Source organism: Akebia trifoliata, chromosome 7, assembly GCF_017979445.1.
Source record: "Akebia trifoliata isolate Shusen 1 chromosome 7, ASM1797944v1, whole genome shotgun sequence".
Lineage (NCBI taxonomy): Eukaryota > Viridiplantae > Streptophyta > Magnoliopsida > Ranunculales > Lardizabalaceae > Akebia > Akebia trifoliata.
In genome coordinates this window covers 341,522-354,150 of record NC_141381.1, presented here as the reverse complement: position 1 = coordinate 354,150, position 12,629 = coordinate 341,522, and the positions used below count along the sequence as shown (strand labels likewise).

At 33.6% G+C, this 12,629-nt stretch overlaps 2 protein-coding genes across 2 annotated transcripts; both read right to left on the bottom strand.

The window, feature by feature from the left end:
* Window positions 1-4,374: 4,374 nt before the first annotated feature.
* On the bottom strand, window positions 4,375-4,662 carry LOC147397817 (putative glutaredoxin-C14). Its single transcript, XM_086448877.1, has one exon. The coding sequence runs from the start codon at window positions 4,660-4,662 to the stop codon at window positions 4,375-4,377; it is 288 nt and encodes a 95-aa protein (XP_086305003.1).
* A 6,882-nt stretch (window positions 4,663-11,544) lies between these two features.
* On the bottom strand, window positions 11,545-11,853 carry LOC147397816 (monothiol glutaredoxin-S7-like). Its single transcript, XM_086448910.1, has one exon. It carries the CDS (start codon window positions 11,851-11,853, stop codon window positions 11,545-11,547), a length of 309 nt encoding a protein of 102 aa, XP_086305036.1.
* Between the last annotated feature and the right edge of the window lie 776 nt (window positions 11,854-12,629).

The window sequence follows — 12,629 nt, the reverse complement described above, 5'->3', positions numbered from 1 at the left end:
AACCAATTGATCCATACAGAGATAAGGAGAAGGTGAGTCTAGAAGGAAATGATCAATTTGATTGGGGTTTCGAAAGCTTCAAGGAACACATGAATAGAAAGACACACCTCCAACGTTTTGAATCAATGATTTCATAATGACACAAGGTAAATGCCCTTAAATCGATTTTCATTGAATGAATAATATGTTTGAGGTATGTTATAGATTAGATCCTATTGGAAAAAATCCAAGTATATTAAAGTTATGTTTTAAGATTTTGAATGCATAAAAATCTAACATTTTCACGTCAAGAAGTGCGATATGAGATTTTAGCTTGAGGTCACTCTAGCATTTGTGTGGCATTGCAAATTTCAATGCCTCACTAACACTTGCTAGATAAGCTTCTCAATGGACCAATGCCAATTTTGTCAATTCATCACTTAGTTATTTTTTTTCTGACTAATATCTATATATGGAGCATATAGGATTGTATAAAGAAGAACTGAGATTTGTTGTTTTGAAAGTTATGTGCTAAGCTGATGAACCAATGACATGACGCCATGTGTATTAAATAAACAAAAGTGATTGGTCACTAAGAGAAAATTCCAGGAGAAAATTTGGGAGCAGTTTAAGTGCTTTATTTTTATTAACTTTTCAATACACATGGCGTCGTGCCATTGGTTCAAGTGCTTAACACATAACTTTCAAAACAACAAATCTCTATTTTGTAAAGAAAATGAATTATCCAGGTGGTAAGCACTTTTTTTCCATAACAAGAGTCTTCTTATACAATTCAATTCAACAAAACAAACCCTAAAAGAGAAAGAAAAATAGAAAAGATTGGAGAAGGCAAGAATTCTTAGAGCATCTCTAACGGTTTCTCAAATTGAGATAACAATTCCAAATTTTGAAATAGTCTCTCAAAATTGTGCTCTAAAACACATCTCAAATGGTCTCTCAAATATAACATATACTAAAATCGATGCTATATTTGGCATTGGTGTTACCATATCTCATAATTTGCTAAGTGGCTTTTAGGTTATAAAAGTTATTTTTTTAATCTTCTTTTGACCAAATTGCCATCCAAACTATAGATGCGTGATTTTTTTATTTCTGAAGATCACCTCTACGAAGGTTTGGAGTCTCCATCATTCCTTTTTGAAAACTTGTATGAATGGTTACTCGAAACATATTTTTCAAAAAAATGTCATTTAGACATCTTAGCAACTCTCGTATAGATAAAGCATTGGACTACGTAGGATCTAGGTAACTGGTTTGATTAGAAAGATGTGAAGGTGTTAAGCACGGTAACTTCAAAAGTTTGGTCATTTTAGAGAATAAAAGAAAATAAGAAAATTCGGTTCAACGAAAATTTTGTGCCCTTGAATAAGGGGGACTTTTAATGTCGACTTAAACTAGGAGGGTCATCACATTGAAAGAAGAGACCTTACTATATTTTCCCTCAAACTCACACGATTTTGAAAAAGTATGGGCTTTGTGATTATGGACTCATTTTCATGGAATGAGAAGGGCCCAATTACCGATAGTCTTAAAACAATTTTTCTTGGTGTGTGCAAATTGTGGATGGGGATTAAAAATAGCAAGATTTTGTTTTGAAAAAGGGATTTCAACCCTTACACTTTCGACCAAACTGAAGTCCAATCTACCAGAAATAAATGAGGGTTAGCATTACATCTTAGAGGATTTCTAAAAATGAAATTAAAGAAGTAAGGGAGAGGGAGATAGAAGAGGAAAATTGAGAGGGGAGAAAGGGAGAATTTAAGTAAATTGAAACCATATTCTAGACCCACCTTGAAGCTTGAACTTTCATTTTTCTTCATCTTTTCCTTCTTCTCTTCTTTTTCCTCTTCTTCTTCTTAGATCTTTTGTAGAATTATGGGAGTAGATATTAGAAAATCCTATAATTTAAAATATAGAACATGTATGTGTAATGAACCTCCATTTTTATTCACTCTATCCATCCATCACTTCCGACTTACGTAGCATAGCACTCATCAATTTCAACTCTATCCATACAACAATTAAGTTTCTTTAGGGTTTTTTTTTTTTTTGTTGTTAATTTTGGATCTTTGTGATTTTTCAATCTCTTGACTTACAATGAGTTTGATTTATGTTTGATTTACTTGGGTTTATACTTATTGAACCAAAAATAGACTTTTAGTCCAATTTCATTTCTAGGTAGGATTATGTCATTTACCTTAATTTTTAGATGTTTTTACTATTTTAGGAAAGTTTTATTTTGTTAATAACTTTAGTTATAGAAATCAGAATCACACTGACTCACACCATTTTATTTTAGAAACCCAATCAAAATATAATTTCCAAAACCAATGTATTAAGTAGTCCAATTTTATTAGTAGCTCAATTCTAATAAAATTCTGAAAGGGAATCATTTGTTAAGAAATTAGTGACATTTTGATGGTTCAAAAAACTTACTAATTAGATAATTGTAGGCCGTTTTCTCTCATCTATCAAAGGGTGCATGGATCGGCACCCGAATTGAAACAATAATTTTTTACCATCAATAATAACCCTATAGCCAACCAAAGAAAGAGAGAGAGAGATATATATATGAGCCTAGAATTATGTCAACTCACTAAGGGGTTCTTCAACTTGATTGTCAATGGTAATGTGTAGGTTCTACTCTCTAAAACCTGGTGGATTCTGGGATGATCTAAACCTTGTGTTAATTATTATATTGAAAAATTCTTGAGATGAATAGGATTCTAACAATCCTAACATTGCTTGATAGATTTTGAAAAGATTCAAGGTAAAATCCTCTTTATCTAATCTAGATATGATTCAAAGATGAAACAATTCTAACAAAATAGAAAGTGATCTGGATTTAGAGAAGATGCTCTCCTCCGAACCAATTTGAACACCAACCATCTCTTTAGTCACTATTCATTCCCCGAAATACTTTTTCATTCATTTGAAAAAGTTGAGAAGAGAAGGGGATAACAATTGTATTTAAATATGTACTATGAAAAGAGAAGGTCAAAATTGAGATTTATGAAAACAATGGATAAAATTGGTATTTAGATAACATAAATAATACATGAATAGTGATTTAGAGATGGGTTCTAAAATTTTCCAGCATCTCTAATTTTAGAGCCGTGAACCATGATTTAGAGGGGCTGTCAAAGATTTAGAGACCAGTTGGAGTTAAGTTCGGGCATCTCTATCTTTGAATTTAGAGATTTAGAGACTAATTGGAGTTGCTCTTAGATTAAACAACAGCCTAAAATAATATCAAATACCATTTACATGGGTTATTACAATTTTTTTTTTATAACAATAGATGCAATTCATGAATAAAAAGATCTATTGTATATTTGTGATATAAACCTTATGTGAAGAGTTCAAAATACATGAACCCAAAAATTAGAATAAAAAATGACTATTTGGCAGGAAGTGGGACATTTTCAAATGACTTATATATGGTAGCTCCGAATAATGTGCTTAGTGACTTTAATGACTATATATTTTGCTTGATGATTTGTCTTGTAATTGCCTTTGGGTATAATAATCTGATGTAGACATGTATAGTCCATTCCATGTGATGATTCAAGTTCATGGTAGGAGTAGGAGCTGGGCCAAGCGGTAGCGAAGCTCAGGTGGTGATAATGTTGCCATGAGTAACTCAGTTTGGGAGACCGAAGGCAGTTCTCCGCACATGCACCGGAGACGTGGCTTTCCGAATCAGTTACGACACGGATGGGAATGCATGCTACGAAATCTTAGGAAACATAACCAGAAGGAAAGCCTATCCTGAATTCTCTCTGACGTAGAAATTAAAGTACCAACTCAGGTTTTTTTTTTTTTTAAATGAAGGGTGGGCTTCCTATCCCCATATTACCGATCCATAAAAATAAAAATAAAAAAGAGTCGTGATAATATGAGTCACCAGGTAGCATATTCAGTCGATTCCCTGACGTGAACAATTTGGGAATCTTAGATCTGTGACTGTACGTCTTGGGATACACAATTGCACTTCCCCATATAAAAGTGTATCCCAAGGGATCCGTGTATCCCAATGCGTATAGATTTACAGTACCGAACTTGTCCACGTCAGGGAGTCGATTGAGTATGCCACCTGGCGAGTCATATTATAAAGGACTCAAAAAAAAAATTACAATAAATAAACCAATTAAGAAAACAGTAACTTTATTAAGAAAACAAAGGAGCATACATGCAAACGACAAGCAAAAGTGAGTATCACTTAAGTAACTAGTGAACTCTATTGACGAGGGTTCTCTTCTAAGACTAATTGAACGGCTTCCTATCTTCATATATGGTATATGTCACCAAAGTAGTAATGGTTTTATACATATATTAATATATTATCCTAGGATGGTCAATTTGATATTTAATTCACTTGAGCAATGGGATTAGAGTTCCCTTTAGGTGAATGGTCATGACCTCATGAGTTCCACCAACCAATTCTCCACCTATGAACACAGCTGGTACGGCTGGGTTAAGCCCTAACATCGATAGCACCCTCTCTATCTCCGATCTTCTTGGATCCTTGTCGAGCTCGTAAACTGCAGAATTGACTCCAATGCCACTGAAAAGAGGCTTGACAGTATGACACATACAACAAGAATTCTTACTGAAGATCACCACTGCCCTTTGCGACTTCAAATGCATCACACTCTCCATTGTTGTTAATTAACTTGGATTGATGATTGGTTGATACTGATTGAAGTTGGATTGGCAATGTGAATATACTTGTTATGGGTTTTAGTTCTTGTGGAGACTAATTATTTATAGAGGATGGACGGTGAGGGTGGTGGATTACATTGTTTATTAAGAGAAAATCTCAGAACAAAGAATAGAATGTTCCCTAAGATTTTTTTGGTGGATTCGAAGATTAAAGATGAATAGATGATCATTTGGTTGACACCGACCCTTGTGTTTCACGCACAAAGAATAATAACTAGTTGCTCCTCCACAACTCTAAAAGAAAAGCTTCTCTAGAAAATTTTAACAATATAGAGTGACAACAATGGAGTACATATGGAACATTTCGGAATCACATGAGTGCTCTTAATTTATATAAAGGGGCAAGTATATATTTGATCAAACCAATACTGATCTCTAGAAAATCTGTAATTTTCCTCCCAATCTGAACCGTAGGTTTGTCAAATGTCCTTTGAGGTTAAAAAAGTCCTTGATTTGATGACCATGGGGCAGTGCTTCTCTTCCTCACCCAATGATTCCCATTACCTTTTCATTTTGTGCAACTGTTTATGAGTTAATTACACGACCAAGTTATCGATTTCTTATTGATGGGTTTGATCTAGAGGTTTATTTGCAAATAATGGGAACCTTAGAGTTTAGGACAAGTTTATGCTCAAAGGTACCCCAAACTCCTATAAATAAGATCCCTATTTAAGGCAAAAGAGAGGAACTCATTTGGTGATTCAAAATTTTGCCCAAATCTCTCCCAAGCCTCTCCAAATCTTCTTATTCTTAAAACCTCCGTAAAAATTCCTAAAATCTCAACCCAAGAAGAAGAAGAAGAATGTGGGGTTAAACCCTCTATTCTTCCTCCTTAATCTCCCTTTTCTTATTACACCCTCTTTATTTTAAGCATTTTTCCTATTTGCAAGTTTAATTTCATTTTTTTTTTAATGTAGCGTCCTAGATCTTTGGTCTAGAGGCTTGAGGAGAGAGAGTAATACGCTTTTGAGGTAATATTTCCGAATAAGTCTTCAATAAACTCATTGAGAGCATTAGATTAGGATTGCTTTAATTTCATTATCTCTAATGCAATTTAATTTTTATAGCATAGATGCTTTTAATTCCTTATAATTTCAATTCTAAAATAATTATCTTTTATCTTACTTCCCTTGATGGCTATAGAACTAGAGAGTAAACCCTCCTTTGAGGTAATCTTCTCTTAATAAGTCCATCACATGCATACACTTTACATGTACTCACTTCTAAAATGACTCTAAGAAAAAGTGTAGGTCTTTATGAACTTATATTCAACCTTTAGAGCCAACAAAAATAGTCTAAAAATGGATAAAAATCTTATGCATGTAGTCTTAATTCTTACATTATGTGGTTCATCATAAACCTCACCAAAGAATCAAACCAATAAATAAAGTCTCCCTAAGGAGCACATAAACTTTTACTAAAGCTTTTGGACTCCTAATGATGAGATCCATGTAGGTTTCAATCAAAGTCCAAAACTTACAAAAAATTCTAACAAGCAACTACTTCTAGTAAGGATTTGCTTTTCATATTAATTTGTTCAGTTTTCAAAACAAAATTAGAATTAATTTTTCCTAGTTTTCTATAACTTCCTTTATTTTTAAAACCCAAAAAGAGTTTCTAATGTTTAATTATGGTCATATATTGGTAACTATCTTAGGATGGGTAGGACAAGGTGCCTAACACCTTCTTTGTCCATCAACAAAACATCCTTACCATAGATCTCTAGGAAGACCATTTCCCTTTATTTTTTGGATATGTGAGTCACTACAAATAAAAAAATAGAATTTCACAAAATAATTTTTATAGTTTTCATTAACACTTTAATTGAATGGCAACAACTCCTAAACCCGTGTAGATAAACTCAAAACATTTCCAAAGATTTCAAAGTCCGTGTATCTACAACCTGACGACTCCACTAGAGAAATCGAGGATTCAAGCCATAATTTTTTATGACCATTGGTGAAAATCTTTGAAACATTAACTTGTTATTTTTTTCTCTTGTAGCTAACATTTTTTTCTTTCCTTCGTGGTCTTTTCTTTTGAATAGTGAATGTTTGTAATAACGTGGGATTGATTTGTTTTTACTTTGGAAGTGATTTATTTTTAAAATTGGCACACTACTTTTTTTTTTCTAAAAATACACTTGTGCACTTCTTGATCATAACTAATGCACAAACCACCTGTCCTATAAAATCACTCTAGTCCCGGATCCAAGTAATCTTATGCCTTAAGGTCATTCACTTTCAAAAACGGAGATAAAAATATCCAACTCAATCACCAACCTATGAAACACTTACTTCTGCTTGGGTAGAGGTTTGAAGATTTGAGAACCTTCAACCTATCTATTGTCAATCATGCATAACTTTCAGTTAGAGGTTTAGAACAAGTTTTTTAAAAAATCCCAACGAATTGTGTGTCAACTCCTTAAAACATTGTAAGTCTAAGTTGACCCTTAAAGGTTAAGTTGTAAGGTTCTGTTTCAGTGGTCTATATAATATAATAGGATATCCCACCTTTGGCAATGGGGGATTTTTTCTTTTTCTCATTCTTTTAAGCCTTACGTGACACTTCCTAATGACCTAGACTCCCTAAAGTCAAATTTCAACCTAGAGAGGGCCAAAATCCAACAAATCTAGTTGAAATCTGATATTATGAAGAAAAAAAAATTTTGCATAAAAATAATTATGATCCGTAAGTTTGGACTGGTCGTTCCTTACTAATAGTCAAGGAAAACGTTTTGCCTGACCGTTCCTTACTGATAACTAAGGCAAAAATTTTATCTGGCCTTTCCTTACTGATGGCCAGGGAAAATTTTTTACTTGGCCATTCCTTACTGATGGTCAGGGAAAAAGTTTTGCCTGGTCATTCCTTACTGATGGCTAAGGGAAAAGTTTTGCTTGGTCGTTCCTTATTGATGGATGTTCTTTACTGATGGCTAGGGAAAAAATTTTGCCTAACTGTTTCTTACCTTTGGACAGGCAATTTCTAAGCCTGGAATGGCCTCACCTAGAGGTTGAGGAAATTTTTGGTGCTCTCTTTCTTCACATTTGGGTAGAACAATTGTTTGGCTTAATTTTAATGCTGACCATGGACAAGAATAAACTTTGACATTTTCACACTCTTCTGACTTCTTGTGGTGGGTTTAGATCCAAATCTAATGTGTTTTCACATTCCCACTTAGTATTGAGTTAAGCCAATGGATCATTAGTGTCAAGGGAAACCCCACTCTTAGGTTTAAGCTCAAGTCCGTCGAAGTCTTCCGAGTTCTCTTAAGTATAGGCTTAAGAGTTAGCGTCATCATAAGTTCTTCTATGCAATCCTTGTGTGCGCTTAATCGAATAACTCCAACTTAGTGTGTGTTTAGTAACACTTCTGAAGTCTGGATGGAGATGATCCACCTTTAAAATTCAGACTCCAGAAACTCTATTGCCGTTTGTTTGGATTCAGATTTTAGAATTAAGAACCAAAATTCAGAAATTTTGGTTCAACGATGGGAGGATGCTAGATGAAACTTCTGAATTCTTAATTTATTTTTTATTCTAAAATACCCTCCTCAAAATATTGATTTCTATCACTTATCCCTTCTTTATATAAATCCTAAAATCCTTATTTTTAACTTTTCTACCTCTTTTCCCTCGATAATAGATTGTCAAGGCCTCTCCCCTTTCTCTCCTTTCGTGTTCGAAAACCTTATATTTTTCACTCCAAAATTAACACAGTAAGATTTCTCTCTCTATCTTTGATCTATCATTTTCATCTATTAATGACATCTATTTTTCTTCTAACATCATATGTTTCATATATGTAATTTTGATCATATGCTTATAATTTAAAAATCTCTATGATTTTTTAAGCGTATGGGGTTTAGGTTTTGTTGATTTGGGTGTTTCAAGAAAAAATGATTGAGAGATTATTAAGGTAATCATCTTGGTCTTAGACGATTTTTAAAATCATAAAATACTAATGTTTATTCTAGGAATAGTTCAGAATTATCTATTCCATGGATAATGAAGAGGTGATTAGATAGTTCACATCTCAATCCAATTGGGTAGTGTTTTCACATCAAAAACTATTTTTGAATGTCGCCTATATTTTTTATCATAGGCAAGTAAGTGGTTCGGTAGGATAATTAGGATCTTATGGATTTTTTCTTTTTTGATAAAATTTTTTCAAGAAGTTTAGAAATTATTTTTTGATGACTTTTGATGGAGGTGGTTGGGTGTGTAGCCTTTCAAGTGCTTAGTTATTGGGGTATTTTTGGGCGTTTGAATCCTTGTTTGTTCATGTTGTTCATTTCAACCTCATTTCTTTATTACTTCAATAAATTTTTCTCATACAAAAATTTAGATTTCCATACCCACCATTAATCATCTATGCTAACTTGTCAAAAGTTGTTAAATTTAAGATTTGAAATATACGGCATTGAAGAATTTAACTAGGCAAAAGTTATTAGAAGTTAAAATTAAATGTGTGGATGGTTTCATTATGCATAACATGTTATGTTTTTTGGTTAACAATTTATTAGAATTACAAATGGGTAATATTGACAAAATGACCAGTATGTTTTATTTATAAAAAAATTTTAATTAGAAGCTTTTAAAAATGACAAACGAACGACTTTTTTCATAACCAAATTTCAAATTTCAGATTTCAGAAAATAGAAATTAGACTTCAGACTTTACAACTGTTACCAAATATACCCTTAGACAATCCTAAAAGAAGTTAGGAACCCGTTTTGCATATCAATAATACTAATTTCTAGGATTTGTAGAGTACTTTCTACTATCCAAAACCTAGTGGATTTAGGGATGATCTAAACCTTTTGTTAATTATTATATTAAAAAATTCTTGAGATGAATAGGATTTTAACAATCCTAACACTGCTTGATAGATTTTGAAAAGATTCAGGGTAAAATCCTCTCTACATGATCTAGATATGATTCAAAGAAGAAACAATTCTAAAAAAAATAGAAAGTGGTCTAGATTTAGAGAAGATGTTATCCTCCAAACCAATTTGAACACCAACCATCTCTTCAGTCATTATTCATTCTCCAAAATACTTTTTCATTCATTTGAAAAGGTTGAAAAGGGAAGGGGATAAAAATCGTATTTAAATATGTACTACAAAAAGAAAAGGTCAAAATTGAGATTTATGAAAACAATGGATAAAATTGGTATTTAGAAAACATAAATAATACATGAATAGTGATTTAGAGATGGGTTCTAAAATTTTCCGGCATCTCTAATTTTAGAGCCGTCCGTTATTTGGAGGGGCTGTCAGAGATTTAGAGACCAGTTGGAGTTAAGTTCGGGCGTCTCAATCTTAATATTTAGAGATTTAGAGACTAATTGGAGTTGCTCTTAGATTGAACAACAGCCTAAAATAATATCAAATTCCATTTACATGAGTGATTATAAATTTTTTTTTTTTTTAACTTCAGATGCAAATCATGAATAAGAAAATCTATTATATATTTGTGATATAAACCTTATGTGAAGAGGTCAAAATACATGAACCCAAAAATTAGAATAAAAAATGACTATTTGGCAAGAAGTGGGAAATTTTCAAATGCCTTTTATATGGTAGCTCCGAATAATGTGCTTGTGAGTTTAATGACTATATATTTTGCTTGATGATTTGTCTTGTAATTGTCTTTGGGTATAATAATCTGTTGTAGACTTGTATAGTCCATTCCACGTGATGATTCAAGTTCGTGGTAGGCATAGGAGCTGGGCGAAATGGTAGCGAAGCTCAGGTGGTGATGTTGCCATGAGTAAGTCAATTTGGGAGACCGAAGGCAGTTCTCCGTGCGTGTACCGGACACGTAACTTTCCGAATCAGTTGCGACACGGATGGGAATGCATGCTACGAAATCTTAGGAACCATTACCACAAGGAAAGCCTAACTTGGATTCTCTGAGACGTAGAAATTAAAGTACCAACTCAGGCTCTTTTTTTTTTTTTTGTGTGTTGTTGTAAATGAAGGTGGGCTTCCTATCCCCACATTACCGATCCATAAAAATAAAAATAAAAAAGAGTCGTGATAATATGAATCGCCAAGTGGCATACTCAGTCGATTCCCTGACGTGAACAATTTGGGAATCATAGATCCGTGACTGTACACCTTGGGATACACAATTGCACTTCCCCATATAAAAGTGCATCCCAAGGGATCCGTGTATCCCGATGCGTATAGATTTACAATTCCGAACTTGTCCACGTCAAGGAGTCGATCACAATGTGAAAAAAGCCCAAATTTGATGGGCCTGGGCTGTCAAATTTCATAAAATTCGACAGACAAAGGGTAGAATTTTTGTCGAATTTTTCATTGTCAATTTTTTTTTTTGACAGGCCGAAACTGTCAAATTAATGAAGGATGGGAGAAATTTGACAGCCCTAAGCCATTAAATCTGGGAATATCTAGAATTTCGACGGTCCTAGACCGTCAAAATTCAGTTTCTAAAATTCATAGGCCTTGGCCCGTCAATTTTTTCTGTCGAATTTTTCAGTTTTCACGTAGTGGATTGAGTATGCCACCTGGGGAGTCATATTATAAAGGACTCAAAAAAAAAAAAAATACAGTAAATAAACCAATTAAGAAAACAGTAACCTTATTAAGAACAAAGGAGCATACATGCAAACGACAAGCAAAAGTGAGTATCACTTAAGTTACTAGTGAACTCTATTGATGAGGGTTCTCTTCTAAGACTAATTGAACGGCTTCCTATCTTCATATATAGTATATGCCACCAAAGTAGTAATGGTTTTATACAGATATTAATATATTATCCTAACATGGTCAATTTGATATTTACTTCACTATAGCCAAATGGCTCCGACTCGCTTGAGCAATGGGATTAGAGTTCCCTTTAGGTGAAGGGTCATGACCTCATGAGTTCCACCAACCAATTCTCCACCTATGAACACAGCTGGTACTGCTGGGTTACACCCTAACATCAATAGCACACTCTCTATCTCCGATCCTATTGGATCCTCGTCGAGCTCGTAGACTGCAGAATTGACGCCAAGGCCACTGAAAAGAGACTTGACAGTATGACACATACAAGAAGAATTCTTACTGAAGATCACCACTGCCCTTTGCGACTTCAAATGCATCACCCTCTCCATCGTTGTTAATTAACTTGGATTGATGATTGGTTGATACTGATTGAAGTTGGATTGGCAATGTGAATATACTTGTTATGGGTTTTAGTTCTTGTGGAGACTAATTATTTATAGAGGATGGACGGTGAGGGTGGTGGATTACATTGTTTATTAAGAGAAAATCTCAGAACAAAGAATAGAATGTTCCCTTAGATTTTTTTGGTGGATTCGAAGATTAAAGATGAATAGATGATCATTTGGTTGACACCGACCCTTGTGTTTCACGCACAAAGAATAATAACTAGTTGCTCCTCCACAACTCTAAAATAAAAGCTTCTCTAGCAAATTTTAACAATAGGTAGTGACAACAATGGGGTACGTATGGAACATTTCGTAATCACATGAGTGCTCTTAATTTATATAAAGGGGCAAGTATATATTTGATCAAACCGATACTGATCTCTAGCAAATCTGTAATTTTCCTCCCAATCTGAACCGTAGGTTTGTCAAATGTCCTTTGAGGTTAAAGAAGTCCTTGAATTGACGACCATGGGGCAGTGCTTCTCTTTCACACCCAATGATTCCCATTACCTTTTCATTTTGTGCAATTGTTTATGAGTTAATTACACACAATAGCATGATTATTGATTTCTAATTGTTGGGTTTGAATCTTTAAAAGAAAAAAAAAATGAGCATTTTCCATAAATAATGGGTATATATATATATATATATTGGGATTTACACATATCTCGAGAATACTTATCTTGAGGATAAGTCTCAACCATTGGATTTTGTGTTTA